The 21,189-nt window shown below is 37.2% G+C and overlaps 1 protein-coding gene across 1 annotated transcript in view; it reads right to left on the bottom strand.

Annotated features, from left to right (window-relative positions):
- Positions 1-19,926, bottom strand: part of DNAAF6 (dynein axonemal assembly factor 6) — a 37,482-nt gene extending 17,556 nt beyond the window's left edge. The window contains exons 1-4 of the mRNA XM_065901335.1: positions 19,783-19,926; positions 15,455-15,518; positions 7,993-8,098; positions 5,021-5,117 (exon numbers count right to left, since the gene is read on the bottom strand). Of these exons, the coding sequence (XP_065757407.1) occupies positions 5,021-5,117; positions 7,993-8,098; positions 15,455-15,518; positions 19,783-19,917 (402 nt within the window). The 5' untranslated portion in view covers positions 19,918-19,926. The remainder of the gene's footprint in view (positions 1-5,020; positions 5,118-7,992; positions 8,099-15,454; positions 15,519-19,782) is intronic.
- Positions 19,927-21,189: the final 1,263 nt, after the last annotated feature.

Here is a 21,189-nt window from a genome sequence, read left to right as displayed (position 1 = left end):
TTTCCTATCACCAGTCTCCCAAACTCACACTCATCTCTTACCATAATCTCCACCAACAACTAGAGTTGCTCTGAAATACACATCTACTTGTTTAACTCACTTACTTTAAAACGTCTAGGAGCTCTAATGCCCATAAAAATAAGTCCAAATTTCATGGTATCTTAGTCTGCTTGGGCTGCCATAACAAAATACTATAGACTGGAAAGTCTGAGAATGCCAGACATGCCAGCATGGTTGGCTTCTGGTGAGAGCTCTCTTTCTGGCTGCCTTTTCACCGTGCTCACATGGCAGGGATAGAAAGCAAGCAGGGCAAGCGCTCTGGTATCTCTTTGTATAAGGGCAGTAATATCATCATGAGGGCCCCACACATGTGACCTCATCTAAACCTAATTACCTCCCAAAGGCTCCATCTCTGAATACCATCACACTGGGAGTTAGGGTTTCAACATATGAATTGGGGGGGGGGCACGATTCAGTCCACAGCATATGGTATGATATTCAAAGACTTTTACAACTACCTCTAAGCTGGGTATTCTGTTTTATCTTTTATTACTCCACACCAGTGCATTCTGGGGCTCCAAGAACATCACATATAGTTCTCAAAACACATCATATACTTTCACAGCACTATGCCTTTGCTCATTCTGTTTACTCTGCTTAGACAGCTGTTCCACCCTGGCAAACTATTATGTTCCTCAAATGTCATCACATCCCACCTGTTTTGTGAAGTCTGCTTGGATTTCCTCTTTTTTGTACCCATATCACTTCTATCAAATTCAAACTGCCTGGACTCAAATCGTAGTTCTGCCAGAGTTTAAATGTGTGACCTTAAGCAAGTTATTTAACTTCCTTGTGCTTCAGTAACCTCATTTGTAAAATGGGGATAACAGCACTTATTTCATAGAGTTTTGGCATGGGGAATAATGAGTTACTATGTGCAAAGGTCTTAGAGAAATGCCTGGCACATAGTAAGCATTATATAAATTGTTTTCTGTTACTATATCATGTTAAGTGAAGACAATCAGGATAGAAACTTTTATTTATGGGCTGTAAATGTAGGGAAATGGCTCCACTATGGCATTCTGGCAACTGTGTACTATTCACATAGGCCACATAAGCAAGGCTCAACTTCAGTCTGCCCTAGGTCTTGGCAGAACATCCTGTGATTCTCTTAGAGCATGAGAAGATAGGCAGTCTTGTGAGGAGTTGCCTCAAGGCTGTTTCTTATCTGTCTTTCGACCTTGGAGGCTCCCTATCTTGCAGGAGGATGCCATGATGTTTCAATGAGGCATAGGATTTTCCACCTCCCTTCCCCTGGGTATAGAGGCAGGCTGTTAAACAGCTTAGCTGCAGTCTATAGTTGGCTCTTCAGCAAGAGTGCCTCACTACTTGTGTCACCTGTCATCTGGCTCCTGTAGTTCAATGTTGTCCTGTGGGGCAAAGGGACATGGGGAGCTGATACCATGCTGATCTTGCTTATGCCATCTGTATAAGTAATCAACTATATCCTTTCGGACTTGTTTCCTTATTGGATGGATGTATGAAAATATGTGCTGCTGCTTATGGACTATTTGACCTCTTAACAGTTAAGCACCTGCAGAGAAGGAGAACCTTATATCTATTTTGTTCAACACTGTATGTCAAGGGTCTGGCCTGTAGTAAATGCTCAATAAGTATTTGTTGAATTTTAAAAATTACAGAAAACAATGATAAATATGTATTCAAGGATATGTATCAAATCCATTATAGTAGAAGTCTTGTGGGGAGGGATGGAGAGTATAGAAGATAAAAGAGAAAATATAATTTAAGGTAAAACAAAATAAGACAGAGGCATTCTACTCATGAAGTTTAAGGAAAAACATGCATGTCACCTAGGAGGAAACGCCCTCTAGACTCTCTTATATCAGTGTAAGAGGCATTGTAAGCATGACCTTATTTTCCCAACTGTAATATAAGGAGGAAAGTCTAAATCAACATTTTCAAACTGTGTTACAAAGAGCCTCAGTTTTTCTCCTAGGAGCTGTCTCATAGATGATAGCACCCTTTTAACCAAGGCAGTAGTACGTGTTTTATATGTTAGGCTTTCTCACAGAATCTTGTTTGAAGAAAAGAGTTGGCAGCTAAAAACAAAACAAAACAAACCTGCAAACCACTGGCCTAGTTCTAGCTCTAAAATTAATGTACAGCATGATGACAATAGTTAATAATACTGTATTGAATATTGGGAAATTGCTAAGCGTAGATTTCAGGTGCTATCACCACACACACCCACACACACAAATGGTATGTGAAGAGGTGATATGTTAATCAGCTTGACTGTAGTAATCATTTCACTATGTATATGTATACCAAATCAATATATTGTATACTTTAAATATATACAGTTTTTATTTAGAAAATAAAATGCCCAAATACAGATTAAGGCACGGGAAGTTTGGTAACTACAAACTCAGGAGTAGAGCAGCAGGCATAATTTGGATAATGGAACTCTCTGGGTTGGGGTTAGAAGGAAAAGATGGAAGGTTTGCTGAAGACATACATATTCTTAACTCAGAATTTTGTTTAGGATCAACACTTTGATTTAGGACTCATAAATCTTGCTTTCTTATTTGGAGTCTGGGGAGGGTAAAGGAAAGGTGGTTCTTGTAAATTTTTAAACCCCAAATCAGTTCTTGTATTTAAACAGATTGTTTGTGTTCCTATTACCTTCCTCAGCTTAAGCAGAGGGCTTCTTCTTAAAGTCTCTGGGTCAGATTGTTACATAGAGATCAGGTCCAGGACCCAAATAACATATTTAGCTAATTCTAAGGTGCAGTTTTCCTCACATTTTTATGTTTCTGTTATTGGGATGAATCACACAATGCATATTTAATATAGTAGTATACCTATTTTTCCTATGTTACTAAACAAATGGCACATCTACAATTTGATGATGTCTTAGAGTTGAAAAAATGCCATATTATTAACAGGAATAATAAGCTTAAAAATTGTGCAAGAAATGTCTGAGATGAGGTCATTAACCTCTGCTGTCGGAGTCTTCCCAGCAGGGTTAAGCAATGACAGTGGGTGTCATCATTAATATGCCTATAGGATAAAATTCAAGCTGCAAATCTGTTTTCTTTTTTCTTTTTTGAGAGACAGCTTACCAGTACACCACTGTCCACAATTATTCTTTACTCTTGTTACACTCAATGCTTACCCAAATAGGTCATGCTATTTCATGCCTGGATACCTTTCCATGTGCTCTTACCTCTGTTTGGAATGCCCTTCTTGGAATGCTGTCCACTGGAGAAATCCTATCCACCTGGTGTTTAATCCCTTTCTGCCCTTTCTGCTTCACGTCACCACGTACCTGGTATATGCCTCTAAATATGTACTTGCCATAGTGAACTGCAATGACTTTTTAGGTGTTCATCTCATTACCTGTAAATTCCCTGAGGGTAATTGACTGTTTCTTATTTGTCTTTGTATCCCTAGTACTTAGGACAGTGTCTGGTATGTAGTAGTATTTAAAGATTGAATGTATGAAGAAAAAGAAAGAGAAAAAGAATGCTATACATGTGGTGAAGTGCCATGGCACCAACAAATGTTTCATCTGTTTCTGGCATTCAAAGGTGTCCATGTCTTATCCAAACCATCTGAACTCCTGGCAAACTTAAAATTGTCAACACTGAGTTTAATTGTTAATAATAAAATGGGTTCATTTATGTTAGTTTAGTCTCCCCAGTCAATTATAAGCTCATTAGAGGGAGGGATCAAGTCTTTTTCTGTACATACATGTTGAGTTTTAGATAAATTGTGTACTCCTACTCTGAGGTGTGATTTAGTTTCCAAGATTCTTCATTCAGCATACCTTTATTATTAAATGCTGGGAGCAAGCTGCATGAGGGAAATGGAAAGGCTCACAACAGTTTTATTTATTAAGGGCCTAGAATTTCTTTAGAGTTTAGAGTAATCCGCAATACTAAACATCAAAAACATAATCTTACAGTCATTTAAGAGAGAGAAATTTGAATATTACTGGTAAAACCCTGGGAGCTAATTACTTCAAGATCACTTGAAACCTTAACTCATTAAGTTTGAAAAATCTCCTGAGGTCCTTAAAGACGCTATTCCTATTATGTTATGTGATCCAATTGAATGTCTTAGATTTTGCTAATAAGAGAAAGCCTGAAGTTTATGCAAAAGAGAGAATGCATTTACCTTTTGCTTCAGGAAAAATATTAAGCATCTCCTATGGGTGCTTCAGTACTCTGTGTTGTAGAGTATTATAAAAGAGGGAGGGGAAAATACAGATGCACAGCCCCTGATCTCAAAAAATAAATTCCCAGCACCAAACACCAGAATTACTAGTGTATATTGCCAAAGTGAGTTGCATTCCACACTCTTGGTTAGGCCCAGTAAGGAAGTCTTATTGATATTGTTTGTATCGCTACTGTTATTATACAGAAACAGTGGCTTGGCAAAGGATGCTCTTCAACATGCTGTAGTGTCATTCAGATAAGGGAGCCAAGCAACATTTTGGATGTCTTCTGAGAGTGTTAAGTCAGTAGTTCAGATCCAAAATTTAAGAAAAAATCCCCTTTTATGTCCCCCAATGTAAGTTGAGTCATTAAAAGAAATACAGATATAAGAGATAAGACCGATTCAGGGAAGGAAATATTACTTTTTGATTGACTGTCACTCATCAGAAATTAATAACCAATCAGATGACATGTATGGGACAGAACTAGGATGAAAGAAAATTCAGTCCAGATTGGGCAGTTTTATTAGGACTAGAAGTAGTGCGTTATGTCATATGATTCTGTTTATTTGTAAATCTTACCCACATGTGTAAACTTAGTTTATTTTGTACATGTTTGCCAATTTTAAACTGTCTATCCTATTATTCCCTTAGTACCTCAAACATAGCAACCACTATTTTTAAAGGGTTTACAGCCTTGCCTATGGTATTATGTATACAACAGTCAATTTAACTATAATGGTCAAATGGAAAATGGGGAAGAGGGGAGAGGCTTACCAATAGATCCTTACAACACGCAGTTGAAGGGTCCTTTCTGGTCAATCCCAGGAACATATCTTCAGTTCCCACCTGCTGTTTGAACACAATTTCATATCTGAAAAAAAAGCCAGTGATATAGAGACTCAAATGAAAGAGCAATTTCCTGTCACAGAGCAGAAAACTAGAAACTTATGAGGACATGCTATTACAAAAAATAAAAGGACAAAATAAATAAAGTGCTTGCAGTTTTTCAGGCATGTAGCAGAATATAAGGGAAGAAAAGTCTAGAAATTCAGTCAAAAATACCTAACACTGTCAGGATTTATGTTGTGTATACTGGTTTCTAAAAATAAAGCTTGACTATTTCAGGGCTATACAAATAAAATAGATTGAGGGAACTTCTAATAAGATTCTAATAAGAGTAAAAGCAGAAGAAAAAAGGAAGGTCCTTTCCTGGAAAACAATGGCTCAGAAGAATAGTGAGCCCATAATCCAGGGTTTGATGGATAGATGGAAATATTCCTCTGTTAAATTTAAGCCTCAGAGTAGAGTTAGAAAATCCAGGTTTAGTACTCTTTCTGTCATTAACTGTGTGATCTTGGTTAAGTCACAAACTCATGTGCTCAGCTTCCGGATTTGTACAATTTATGGGAGGGGGTGGGTTTGAACTAAATGATCTCTATTGTGTTTTCTACCTCAAAAATTCTACAGTAGAAACACTGGTAGTGTAGTCAGCACCGGTACAACTATAGTGTTTAGAATCTAGTCCTACAGAATTCTTAGTTCAGTGAAAGGTTTTCCTGGTATTTCACCTCACACATGACAATTCATAAATCTTTCCTTGCCCCCAAATTTGGGACGCCAGGGATAGAGTGGTTTATAGAAACCCCCAGCCATAATGAACTATATGTTTTTATTTTTTAATTTTATTTATTTATTTATTTTGGTCGCACTGCACAGCATGTGGGATCTTAGTTCCCTGATCGAACCCACACCCCCTGCACTGGAAGCACAGAATCTTAACCACTGGACCGCCAGGGAAGTCCCTACCCTATCTTTTTAGATGGAATGAAGTAAGTAAACATTTACAAATATTTGAAGGAAGATTTGGTATTTGACTAGATATAATGAATGAGAGGAAAGCATCAAAGATGATGCTGAGGTTACTCGCTTGGGTGACTGGGTGAACAGTGAAGCCACTAACTGTGATTGGGAATGTAGGTGGAGGGGAAATGGTGAGTTTGGTTTAGGGTGTGTGGAGTGTGAGGTGCCTTGGGACATCCAGGCAAATGTATATAGTAGGCGGTTGGAAAATTGTATCTGGAGACATTGAACTTCTGACCACTTGCAAATAGGAATGCCCAAGGATGAAAGAGGGACTTCTCTGAGTTGGAATAGGGCTAACAGTAAATAGCTATTTGAGATAGGACACTTTTTTCTTAATAGACTGTAACAGCTACCAGGTATTCACAAAGGTGAAGCCAAGTTAAAACAAAACAGAAAGATATTGATCTATATGCCCAGGACTCCCACATGGATTTGCTCTAGCTATGCTTTCCTCTCATTCATTATATCTAATCAAATACCAAATCTTCCTTCAAATATCTCTCAAATAAAGACCCTCATATTTCTCTCCAAGGCCAGTGACTTAGCTCAGGCCCTTATTATTTTTTATTTGGTAACTTGTGATTCTTCTTTTGTGATCTGCCTGTTCACCTTCTTTACCCATTTTCTTCTTTACCAATTGGGACAGTTCGAAATGTATTTGCATAACATAGAAAATAGAGATTAAAAAATCTTATAAAGCATTTTTCTTCATATCCTGACTGGAGTTCTTATTCATTTAAAGCTTTGAAGGATATTCTTTCTACAGAACATCAAACATCAGGATGAAAAATTAAAATTTTCTCAGATTTGGAGCTTGCCACATATGGGTGTTTGACATTCATTAAACTATGTGACAAATGAATGACTTAAATCTTACCTTTCATAGGGATGTGTGGGCACTGTATAAACATAACCTGAGATTCACTCCCTTCATACTTAAGATGCAGACAGAAACGTTTTAAAATACCCTTTTTTTTATGAGGTTTACTTTTTTTTACATTGTTTATTTGAAAGCTGGATACTTTTTTTCTACTTAATTAACTGCAGTCTCCCACTGCTTCTATTTTCAGAACTGACATAGAAGATAGAAGCATCTAAGTTCTCAGGTCATTTGCCATAGAAGTTTTCAAGACATTATAAAGCACACTATAATTTAATAAATATTGCCTTTGTTTTTCAAGCTATTCTAAATATTCAAACAAGATTTTATTTTAAAATACATATTTAAAGCTTAGTGTATTTAATCATTAATTTCAATTATGTGTGTAAACACACTTTAATCCTTAACAGTATGAGTGATTTCACTTATTAGTACGAAAGGCTTTTTATGATAATTCTAAAATTCATATTTATAATTTCTACTAAAAGACTAGAAAGCAAGCCTTTAATCCTGCTTGCAAAATATACTAAACATAATCCTAAAATAACTAGTAAATTAGTCCAGGTAACAGCTGATAATTGGTGGCAGAACATAGCCTTTTACTGAAATTGTGGAACACTGAGTAATTAAAAGCAAGTCTTTGACACAAAAACATGGCATAATAATTTAGTTTGTATGAATGCTTGTAATTTAATGGGCTGGTTTTACCCACTGTTACTTCCACATTATACAACTAAATGATATTAAATATAAATTGATAATGGAAATGACTACTTTTCACTTTTTGTTAGATAATAACTGAAAGAAAGGTATTATGTCTTAATATTTGTTTCTGCTCTAGAAGGAAAAAACTCAACAATTACACGTGCCTTCTGTGTGTCACCATAGTCTTACTTTTATGTGGTAGAAGTTACATTATGAATCTTGTCAAAAACAGACTGGTATCAGATGACACATCTAACTTAAACCCCAAAAAACATGTTCCTGGCTTCATTTGACTTACTCTGGTGTTTCTCTAATATCCCACACATCATGGTGCTCTGCCCCTTCTGGAACCTCCTCCGGATTCCAGATGTGCTCACTATTTTCATCACTTGTTTGAGGGATGACTGTGAAGAAAGGGAAGATAAAGTTGAAGCTTTTGCCTGTTTTACCCCTTGAAATTTCTCCTGTTCTTCTTCACACTAAGTTTGGGATCACTGAAGTGAAATATTTTCTATTTGTAATTGCTAGCTTGGTTTTTGGTCAGAGAAGCTAAATTCGTAACAATTGACTTAAATTTTTAATCAACACACAGCCAATACATTGAAGAGTTGTAATAATAATTGTAGAAAATTTGGAAAAGACATATAAGCAAAAAGAAGAAAATAAAATAATCTACAATCTAACCACCCAGAGATGATCAATGATAGCATTCTGGTGTACATCTTTCCAGTCTCTCTCTCTCTCTCTCTCTCTCTGTATATGTGTGTATATCTATATCTATATCTATATCTACAGAAATATATATACATATATATGTATATACACATATAAAACATATAAATATTTAGTACATAAAATAACATTGTGTATAAAATATATATTATATACAACATATATGCAAAGAAATATTACACATTTTTTCAGAAACAAATAGGATCATACGTAAAATATTTTTACATAAAAGAACAAATCAAACATGCAATCAATCTGATTTGGATAGAAATACTTTATCTTGCCTTGTGTTTTACTATTTAAAAGTCCCTTGATACCTTTTCCGTGCAAGCCTGACATAGTTCTTTAAAAATATTATCAGTGAAAGAAACTGAAAACAGTAGAGACAATGATCATTCTTAATCCATTATTTTCCTCATATAGACATGGGCTCTAAAGAAAATCTCTCTTATTTGTCCTTTATGTCAACTGAGCACATGCCTGGGGTTTCTACATGTCATATTTAAATGTTTGAAAGTAAATGGGGGCTCACACCAATGAGTACTTGCCAGAGCAGTTGCTGCCAGTGTCTTCATCCCCACAGTGAGCCACAGCCACCCCCTGCCTCCTCAGGAGTCCCTCCAATAGTAGCAGTAAAGTTTAACCATTCAGAGGACCTTCAAGATGGCGGAGGAGTAAGACGTGGAGATCAACTTCCTCCCCACAAATATGTCAGAAATATATCTACATGTGGAACAACTCCTACAGAACACCTACTGAATGCTGGCAGAAGACATCAGACTTCCCAAAGACAAAAAAATCCCCATGTACCTGGCTGTGTGGCTGAAAGGGTCTTGGTGCTCCAGCTGGGTGTCAGGCCTGAGCCTCTGAGGTGGGAGAGCTGAGTTCTGGACCACCAGAGACCGCCTGGCTCCACGTAATATCAAATGGCGAGAGCTCTCCCAGAGATCTCCAACTCAACGCTAAGACACAGCTCCACTCAACGACCAGCAAGCTCCAGTGCTGGACACCCCAATGCAAACAACTAGCAAGACAGGAACACAACCCTGCCCATTAGCAGAGAGGCTGCCTAAAATCATAATAAGTTCACAGACACCCCAAAATACACCACCAGACGTGGTCCTGCCCACCAGAAAGAAAAAATCCACCCTCATCCACCAGAACACAGGCCCCAGTCCCCTCCACCAGGAAGCCTAAACAACCCATTGAATCAACCTTAGACACTGGGGGCAGACACCGAAAACAATGGGAACTACGAACCTGCAGCCTGTGAAAAGGAGACCCCAAACACGGTAAGTTAAGCAAAATGAGAAGACGAGAAATATGCAGCAGAGGAAAGAGCAAAATAAAAACCCACCAGACCAAAAAATGAAGAGGAAATAGGCAGTCTACCTGGAAAAGAATTCAGAGTAATGATAGTAAACATGATCCAAAATCTTGGAAATAGAATGGAGAAAATACAAGAAACATTTAACAAGGACCTAGAAGAGCTAAAGAGCAAACAATGATGAACAACAGAGTAAATGAAATTAAAAATTCTCTAGAAGGAATCAATAGCAGAATAACTGAGGCAGAAGAATGGATAAGTGACCTGGAAGATCAAATAGTGGAAATAACTACCACAGAGCAGAATAAAAAGAAGGACACTACATAATGATCAAGGGATCAATCCAAGAAGAAGATATAACAATTGTGAATACTTATGCACCCAACATAGGAGCACATCAATACATAAGGCAAATACTAACAGCCATAAAAGGGGAAATCGACAGTAACACAATAATAGTAGGGAACTTTAACACCCCACTGTCACCAATGGACAGATCAACCAAAATGAAAATAAATAAGGAAACACAAACATTAAAAGACACATTAGACCAGATAGACTTAATTGATATTTATAGGACATTCCATCCAAAAACAACAGAATACACTTTCTTCTCAAGTGCTCATAGAACATTCTCCAGGATACACCATATCATGGGTCACAAATCAAGCCTTGGTATATTTAAGAAAACTGAAATTGTATCAGGTATCTTTTCCGACCACAACGCTATGAGACTAGATATCCATTACAGGAAAAATCTGTAAAAAATACAAACACATGAAGGCTAAACAATACACTACTAAATAACTAAGAGATCACTGAAGAAATCAAAAAGGAAATCAAAGAATACCTAGAAACAAACAACAATGAAAACACAACGGCCCAAAACCTATGGGATGCAGCAAAAGCAGTTCTAAGAGGGAAGTTTATAGCTATACAATCCTAACTTAAGAAATAAGAAACATCTCAAATAAACAACCTAACCTTACACCTAAAGCAATTAGAGAAAGAAGAACAAAAAACCCCAAAGTTAGCAGAAGGAAAGAAATCATAAAGATCAGATGAGAAATAAATGAAAAAGAAATGAAGGAAACAATAGCAAAGATCAATAAAACTAGAAACTGGTTCTTTGAGAAGATAAACAAAATTGATAAACCACTATCCAGACTCATCAAGAAAAAAAGGGAGAGGGGCTTCCCTGGTGGCACAGTGGTTGAGAGTCCGCCTGCCGATGCAGGGGACACAGGTTCGTGCCCCGGTCCGGGAAGATCCCACATGCCGCGGAGCGGCTGGGCCCGTGAGCCATGGCCACTGAGCCTGCGCGTCCGGAGCCTGTGCCCCGAAATGGGAGAGGCCACAACAGTGAGAGGCCCGCGTACCAAAAAAAAAAAAAAAAAAAAGGGAGAAGACTCAAATCAACAGAATTAGAAATGAAAAAGGGGAAGTAACAACTGACCTGGCAGAAATTCAAAGGATCATAAGTGATTAATGCAAGCAGCTCTATGCCAATAAAATGGACAATCTGGAAGAAATGGATAAATTCTTAGAAATGCACAACCTTCCGAGACTGAACCAGGAAGAAATAGAAAATATAAACAGACCAATCACAAGCACTGGACTTGAAACTGTGATTAAAAATCTTCCAACCAACAAAAGCCCAGGACCAGATTGCTTCATGGGTGAATTCTATCAAACATTTAGAGAGAGCTAACACCTATCCTTCTCAAACTCTTCCAAAAATATAGCAGAGGGAGGAACAGTCCCAAACTCATTCTACGAGGTCACCATCACCCTGATACCAAAACCAGACAAATATGTCACAAAGAAAGAAAACTACAGGCCAATATCACTGATGAACATAGATGCAAAATCCTCAACAAAATACTAGCAAACAGAATCCAGCAGCACATTAAAAGGATCATACACCATGATCAAGTGGGGTTTATCCCAGGAATGCAAGGATTCTTCAATATATGCAAATCAATCAATGTGATACACCATATTAACAAATTGAATGATAAAAACCATATGATAATCTCAATAGATACAGAAAAAGCTTTTGACAAAATTCAACACCCATTCGTGATAAAACCTCTCCAGAAAGTAGGCATGGAGGAACTTACCTCAACATAATAAAGGCCATATATGACAAACCCACAGCCAACATCATCCTCAATGGTGAAAAACTGAAACCATTTCCACTAAGATCAGGAATAAGACAAGATTGCCCACTCTCACCACTCTTATTCAACAGAGTTTTGGAAGTTTTAGCCACAGCAATCAGAGAAGAAAAAGAAATAAAAGGAATCCAAATCAGAAAAGAAGAAGTAAAGCTGTCACTGCTTGCAGATGACATGATACTACACATAGAGAATCCTAAAGCTGCTACCAGAAAACTACTAGAGCTAATCAATGAATTTGGTAAAGTAGCAGGATACAAAATTAATGCACAGAAATCCCTTGCATTCCTATACACTAATGATGAAAAATCTGAAAGAGAAATTAAGGAAACACTCCCATTTACCATTGTAACAAAAGAATAAAATACCTAGGAATAAACCTACTTAAGGACACAAAACTCCTGTATGCAGAAAACTATAAGACACTGATGAAAGAAATTAGAGATGATAGAAACAGATGGAGAGATATACCATGTTCTTGGATTGGAAGAATCAACATTGTGAAAATGACTATACTACCCAAAGCAATCTACAGATTCAGTGCAATCCCTGTCAAACTACCAAAGGCCTTTTTCACAGTACTAGAACAAAAAATTTCACAATTTGTATGGAAACACAAAAGACCGCGAATAGCCAAAGCAATCTTGAAAAAGAAAAATGGGGTTGGAGGAATCAGGCTCCCTGACTTTAGACTACACTACTAAGCTACAGTAATCAAGACAGTATGGTACTGGCACAAAAACAAAGCACAAAACCAGTATGGTACTGGCACAAAGAAATATAGATCAATGGAACAACATAGAAAGCCCAGAGATAAACCCATGCACATATGGGCACTTTATCTTGAGAAAGGAGGCAAGAATAAACAATGAAGAAAAGACAGCCTTTCAATAAGTGGTGCTGGGAAAACTGGACAGCCACATGTAAAAGAATGAAATTAGAACACTCTCTAACACCATACACAAAAATAAACTCAAAATGGATTAAAGACCTAAACGTAAGGCCAGACACTATAAAACTTAGAGGAAAACATAGGCAGAACACTCTATGACATAAATCACAGCAAGATCCTTTTTGACCCACCTCCTAGAGAAATGGAAATAAAAACAAAAAGAAACAAATGGGACCTAATGAAACTTCAAAGCTTTTGCACAGCAAAGGAAACCATAAACAAGACGAAAAGACAACCCTCAGAATGGGAGAAAATATTTGCAAATGAAGCAACTGAGAAAGGACTAATCTCCAAAATTTGCAAGCAGCTCATGCAGCTCAACATCAAAAAAAAAACAAACAGCCCAATCCAAAAATGGGCAGAAGACCTAAATAGACATTTCTCCAAAGAAGATGTACAGATTTCCAATGAACACATGAAAGGATGCTAAACATCACTAATCATTAGAAAAATGCAAATCTAAACTACAGTGAGGTATCACCTCACACCAGTCAGAATGGCAATCATCAAAAAATCTACAAACAATAAATGCTGGAGAGGGTGTGGAGAAAAGGGAACCCTCTTGCACTCTTTGTGGGAATGTAAATTGATACAGCCACTATGGAGAAGGGTACGGAGGTTCCTTAAAAAACTAAAAATAGAACTGCCATATGGCCCAGCAATCCCACTACTGGGCATATACCCTGGGAAAACCAGAATTCAGAAAGAATCATGTGCCACAATGTTCGTTGCAGCTCTGTTTACAATAGCCAGGACATGGAAGCAACCTAAGAGTCCATCGACAGATGAATGGATAAAGAAGATGTGGCCCATATATACAATGGAATATTACTCAGCCATAAAAAGGAAAGAAATTAGAGTTATTTGTAGTGAGGTGGATGGACCTAGAGTCTGTCCTACAGAGTGAAGTAAGTCAGAAAGAGAAAAACAAATACCGTATACTCACACATATATATGGAATCTAAAAAAAAAAAAAGGGTTCTGAAGAACCTAGGGACAGGACAGGAATAAAGACGCAAACATAGAGAATGGACTTGAGGACACAGGGAGAGGGAAGGGTAAGCTGGGACGAAGTGAGAGAGTGGCATGGACATATATACACTACCAAATGTAAGATAGATAGCTAATGGGAAGCAGCCGCATAGCACAGGGAGATCAGCTCGGTGCTTTGTGACCACCTAGAGGGGTGGGATAGGGAGGGTGGGAGGGAGGGAGACGCAAGAGGGAGGAGATATGGGGATATATGTATAGGTATAGCTGATTCACTTTGTTATACAGCAGAAACTGACACAACATTGTAAAGCAATTATACTCTAATAAAGATGTTAAAAAAAAAAAGAGAAAGTAAATAGGCATGCTTAATCCCAGCTTGCATTTGTTCCAACTGTTGCGGCAGTAAATGGAGACCCACATTAGGTGCAGAACATTATTTTGATTACTGTTAAGCATTCCCAGAAATGCACCTGATTGTCAGGTTTTCAATTCTGCCAGTTCATTTGAAATGATCTGCTTCCATCTAGCATGGGCTTTGTAAAGCATAATTACAGATTTATATATAATGTTTTACATATGACTCATTGTTCTTAGAATTTAGAGATTATTAGACCTACATTATCAGAAATACAGGCAGCACAGAAATACATCCAAATTTGAACTAGTCTTCTGTGAAGTGAATATCTCTTGAATAAGGCAAATAGACTCTTGAGTATGTAGAATAACTGAAATTTTAAAATTGTCCACTCAGACCTCATTTTAGTCATTATTAAACATTTTTCCAGACAGAATCTTTTACAATTACCTAAATTGATGAGAGTACTTCATTTCCTCTCCCTGTCCACCCTTTGGTAACTGTGATCACGACCAACGGAATTACAGATTTCTACATTTTTAAAGATGTGCAAAATATTCAACTCTGTGAAAATGTATAGGCCAAAATACTGGGAAAACACCCAAAAAATATTTATTCTAGTTTACTGGACCCGTGACTTTATAAGTCACCCCATGGGCTTTAATCTATAAGCTTTTCAACTTAAGATAAAATTGTGTAGTTATTTGTTTCATTGTGTTCTCCAAAGGACTATTAGCTCAACGGGGGCAGGGAACCTTTCTATTTTGATCTCCATTGTAGTCTCAGAGATGATCATACTACCTGGTACATAATTAGCTCTCAACAAATATTTATTGAATGAATTAATGAATTCTGTGAAATTGCCAGAATATAGCAGCACAGAACGTGAAGAAGTTAAATGTCATGGTACCTAGACCCTAAATACTAAAAAAGTTATCTAACCACATGTGAATTTCCTGGTTTTCCATCTCAGGAAATATGCCAAAAAATGTGAATAACTCAAGGCAAATTAATTTCCATTACTAGAAAAACAACTTACCTGCAACACTAGAGTAAAAACAATATCTTTATATGTAAATAGTTGTTCATCGTTCCCACAATTATTTGAGTTCAGCTTTGATAAGTGCTAGTGTTAGTTAGTATTACTCTCCCTATCATTTTGCTCCCAAAGAGAAGATTATACTGATTATATTGATCTATATGCTTTATTAAATAACTTACCTTTAAGCGCTTCTGTTTTTGGTGGTCCAATATCCCCAGGACCCATTTCAGATGAACTATTTGACTGGAGGAGAGGAAAAAAAGTCCAACATTCTGTAATTACTACTTGTATAACTTGCACGACCAGTGATACTTTAAATTTGATAAGCTTTCTGTCTACAGTTTCATTAAGCTTCCCAGTTTCATTATCCATTGCTATTATATAACCAAGAGACAGATGTCAAGTATTATTTTGAATGTGTTTTCCTCGTCCTTTCAAAAAGTATTTGGTTTAATAGACCCCAAGGCAGAATTGATCTTTGATCAGACTAAATCCCCAGTTCTAGCCCAGTGAATCATGTATTCTTGGGGCTAGGGGAATGAGCCACATTCAACTCTTTGAAGGTTAGAACCAAGTGTTAGAATAAGAGCATCAACCCCTTTGGGTTTTGGCAGTTGTCTGGTCATAGTTAGATGGGGGACAGAAGTATGGGAAAGTTTTATAGAAATAAAAACAAACCACTAAATAGAGTCTAAGTATTTAGACATCAAACAACTCATTCAAAAGTCTTGATAATAGGGCTTCCCTGGTGGCCCAGTGGTTGAGAGTCCGCCTGCTGATGCAGGGGACACGGGTTTGTGTCCCGGTCTGGTAAGATCCCACATGCCGCATAGCAGCTAGGCCCGTGAGCCATGGCCACTGAGCCTGCACGTCCGGAGCCTGTACTCCACAATGGGAGAGGCCACAACAGTGAGAGGCCCACGTACTGCAAAAAGTCTTGATAATAGCTTTTACTTCTTTCCACTGTGGATATGAAATACTTCTTCGTCCCATCACCTCATGACACTGAACTAGTGGATTTAAACAGCAACGCCAGATTAATAGTGTCAAATACATGCTGAACCACTTCAGTCTTCATGCAAGTTCAGGTTTATTTTGCCATCTTCTGTACGAGCAGACATACCCAGCCCCTGTATGGGACAGGGACAGCAGACATACTGCCCCTGTCTCACCAGTAGAAGAACAGTTTTCTTTTTTCAGCTAAGCATAACACACATTACACCATCAGTATAGCGGCTACCACCTTATTGGTCCCTGTCAGGAGTTCTTTGTTACTTCAAGAAAATCCCAATTTTTTTTTTTTACTAATTGTTCTTGCTGATGTCAGACTCTGCAGCTCCAATTCACTCCATTGCTGGCAATCAAAACTTCTTATTGCGTGGTCCTGGCAAACTAGCACCTCCAAGTATCCTTTTCCAGGCCCCTGCCCTTATCTCCCAAGACTTCAGACAGGTACACAAGTTATAATGTCCTGTTTGGGCAAGAGGAATAGGGTCTGTCCTTGAAAGCTGGTGGAAAAGCTCATCTGTGTCTTTTTTATGCTAAATTATTCCAACAGCTATAAATTATAAATTAATCTGTAACATCTCAAAGATTTCTGAGACAGTAACTATTGCTTTCCAAAAGGTGCTTCAAAAGTGCTATGTCTGCTGGTAAGGTGTTACCGGCATTTTTATGTGAAAATCCCAAGACAATATTCTGTACATTTTTTTCTTTTAAATCACTAAAGTCATGTAAACTTGCAGTGCTTTTCTTAAGTTATTAATCACCAGAATATTAATACTACTAATAGTCAATCAGGATAAAGCATTTTTTGGAACCTGAGGGCCTCTTGTTTTGTTGAGTGCTTCCTTCCTCAGCAAATTAAAATCCATAGAAATAAAAACTTGAACATTCCTGACAAAAATTGGTATGCTCTCCATGGACAGTGATGATTGGATCAGTATATCAGAACAGAGGAGGAGTTTCAGTTTATTAACTTAATGAAAATAAATGATTAAAAATAAAATTTTCAAGTGAAAAGATGGATCAGGATAATAAAAACATTAAAAACCATCTGGCAATTGTTTCTATAAGAATATCATTTCAACCTCTACCATGAATCTACATCCAATTATCTGAGCAATTTATCATTGCAATTCATGCCACTTTGCAATATGTAAGAGAGTTAGAACATCCTTGTTACGTTGTCTGTGCAGAGTGGTAAACCTTATTTCCCAAGGTCTTAAGATCCCCTCGTGAGACAACAGACATACTCTCGTCCCAATCTCCTATATTCTTAACAATTCTTGGTGGGGATAGTGTAAATAAACCAATGTGTATGCAACAGTTCTAAATGCTGTTTTCAGTGAGTGTATTTTCAAAAACACATCGCTCTTGTAATCGTTCTACAGTTCCCAAGATTAATACATGTTAAAAAATGAAAAGCCGTTTCTCTCCTGGAAAATTTAATAGTTCATTAGAAACATTAATTTTTCTCACACTGTTCTGATACCCCAATTCTATATCCTCTAATGATATCTGTACTGTGGTGGCTGAATGACAAATTATCTCGAAATTGCTTATAACCCAGGTATACAGAATCATACATTATTATAGTAATTTTCCTCTATATATTGTACAATTTGGTAAAATGATTCTAGTCTCTCTATTCTCATAAGCACTCATCTTTCCCCTGGAAACACCTCTAGATGCAAATAAACATCTCCATACATAAATGCCAAAGGAAAGAGGCTTTGTAACCAGGGGAAATTCTTATCTCCGAATCTGTTCTAGTTACAAGTTCCACTTCCCTTTATTCCACATCGCTGTTTCTCTATATGACATACTTTTATCTATATGACATAACTTTACCTTTTCTATACTTTTTCTATATGACATAACTTTACCTTTCCCAGGATTTATCATTCTATTTCAGCTAAGGTAGCAAAAACGAGTTTGCCTTCCCAAACTTATTGATATATTGCACTTAACTTTTTCTTCTGTGTCCTATTTGTTGTATATATTCAATGCTGTTACTAATGGCCTGCTTTTTCTTTCCTTCTTTGGCCTCTACTAAGAATTTTCCCTGACTAAAACTTCTTGGTTCCTAATCCTGGCTCCAAGCTGACTCAGTTCCCCTCCTCTACAAATTTTATTTCCATTGCATGTCTTACTTGATTCTGCCCTGTTCCACATAACTTCTTCCTGGAAGGTGGAAGCTCAATCCAGTGTCAATCTAGTTGACGCTGGATTGGCTGCCTATTTAGATTATACTACTTGTTTTTCCACACTATGGCAAAAAAGAATTTGGGGAGGAGAAAATTGATATGTATGTTCATGGGAGATGGTTTATTCATGGTAAACTGGTCATGATAACAAAGAACATTAAAATAGTTTAAAGCAAATTGATATATTCTGCTATAGTACGAGACTTTTTAAAATAAATTTATTTATTTTATTTATTTTATTTATTTATTTTTGGCTGCCTTGGGTTTTCATTGCTGTGCGAGGGCTTTCTCTAGCTGCAGGGAGTGGGGGCTACTCTTTGTTGCGGTGAGCGGGCTTCTCACTGCGGTGGCTTCTCTTGTTGCAGAGCACAGGCTCTAGAGCGCAGGCTCAGTAGTTGTGGCACGCGGGCTTAGTTGCTCTGCGGCATATGGGATCGTCCTGGACCAGGGCTCAAACCCCGGTCCCCTGCATTGACAGGCAGATTCCTAACCACTGCGCCACCAGGGAAGCACCTATAGTATGAAACTTCTGCCGCAAATTTTGTTTGCCTTCACATAGGCAGTCTGATAGCCAAGGTTTGCTAATATCTAAGGAGGAGGAGAATGGAGAGCAGGGGGTTACATGGAAGTATTTTGAGTATTCTGAGCATACTGGCAGTGACTGTGGAATGGCCAAAGGTCAATTCATGCAACTCTCCTACCCAAAATGAAGCCCATCTTGCTGCTACAAGCCTCCCTGAGGTTCCCTGTCCTGACCCCAAATGCTATTCAACTAATTAGATTCCACAGCTCTATCTGAACCGGAAGTCAATTTTAATAGGCTGAAGCTAGTTTGTCCCCTTATTTGGCTCAAAATATTTTCTGTTCTGCTTTCATGTGTAGACAAATTTTTTAAAATTAAGGGTTTTGGGGGCCTAATTAATATTGTCTAATTAAAATTATTTGTTTTATAGAAATATTGTCTAGGCTTAAAAATCCTAGCTATCACTCTTTGTAATGGTTGTCAAGCATTCTTTGGCCATAAATATAAATGACAAACATTTTGAAATGTGGCTATTGCTACCATAGTTACAGAACTATTTTCCTATTCAGTGTTCAGGTAGTTTAGAAAAAATATAATTATGTTTGCTAGAAATGTACTAGAGGTTATACTCTCATGCATAATCAGTCCTGCAACCTCCTGTGAATGTATTAGATGACAGAGCCCTGCTCCCACAGCAAGGTTGGAACAAGTTGTTCAAATACAGTTTCACAACTTAGTGTGATCAGAACTAATTCATCTGTAAGTATACAACCACCTGTCCGGACTCAAAGTCATCCTCTTCCGGATAAAGCAGCTTAGAGAGAGCCTGAAGAGCTGAAGCTGAGGAAATGGTTTCCATTTCCATATATTTGGATTCCATATTTTCGGATTCCATATTTTCAGATTCCATATTCTGAGGAAGAAGATAATAGAAAGAGGTATTTTAGTCTTCTATTTTATTTAAGACATGAAGATTTTTCTAAATTGTCATATCTCCCTCCTTTCCCTGGGTCACTCCATTATCTCTTTCTCATTCCTCCTTGAAAATCCTTGTAAACTCCTTCAAATATATGCATTTTGCTGGCTCACAGACCTGGGGCAGCAAGTAAACGCAAGTATACAGCTTGCTTTATTAAAACTTCGTGCTCAATCTAACAAGCATTTCTTGAGCACCTACATAGTGGTTCTCAGATTTTAGTGTGTTTAAAGGTCACTTGGGGAGTTAGTTAAAAATGTACATCCTTAAACTCTACTCCAAGAGAAAGGGTTTGTCAGTGTCATGTAGAATGTACATTATTATTTGGAAACATACTTTTGTAGACTACCTTTTTATCTGTCTAATATATGCTGTCTAGCTTGTATATTCCTATTTAGTGAACTGAAAAGGATGTTTGTTGGGGGGAATATCTCAAGGAACTTTACTCATTTCACACTTTTGCCTCAGGCAGGCCGGTATCTTCTGCTTTATTTAAAATTTTAATCAACCCTTGATGATGCCTTGCATTATATCGCTGTTTGAGACCTCCAGTGGGTTGGTTCATTAACTTTAGTGAAAGTTCACACAAAATAAATTGCTTTTTTCTGATTATAATAGTGATACTATATATGTCTATTGTGGAAATTTTAGGAAATAATACATTAAAAGTAGAAATAAGAGAATCACAACTACTTGTAATCCTACCAACCAGACATCCGTCTTTTAAATAATCTCTACCGTTATATTTGGAGTAGGAATTCAGGATCTTTAAAAATCTTGGGAGTGTCACACTTTAATGAATAACCTGAATAAAGACTGTAGAATTAGGCCTATTGTTAGTGATTTGGGCATAAATATAATAGGAATCTTTTCTACACTTCTGCTGATATTTTTTGAATATTATTTTAGAAAATTAATTCACAGGAAGCTTTTCTTTAGTACTTTTATTAAATGATCCACTAAAATTTTTGTGTTGTGCCTAGAACAGTACTACAAAGGAATTCTCAAAAGTGTGCTGGTACAATCACCTCTCAAAATCAATCTGCATGTAAATGGCGTTTTACAAACCTTTTGTTTTACTATTATATTTCACCATTATCTAGACTTTCCTTTTTAAAAGTAAAACTGATCTGAATGCTTATCGGAGATGTCAAGGGTATGAAACAAATGTTAAATTGCCCTATAGATCTAGCACAGAGGCAAGTA

The sequence above is a fragment of the Phocoena phocoena genome, chromosome X (assembly GCF_963924675.1).
Source record: "Phocoena phocoena chromosome X, mPhoPho1.1, whole genome shotgun sequence".
Lineage (NCBI taxonomy): Eukaryota > Metazoa > Chordata > Mammalia > Artiodactyla > Phocoenidae > Phocoena > Phocoena phocoena.
The sequence above is the reverse complement of the archived record's forward strand: the minus strand, read 5'-3'. Positions and strand labels throughout refer to the sequence as shown.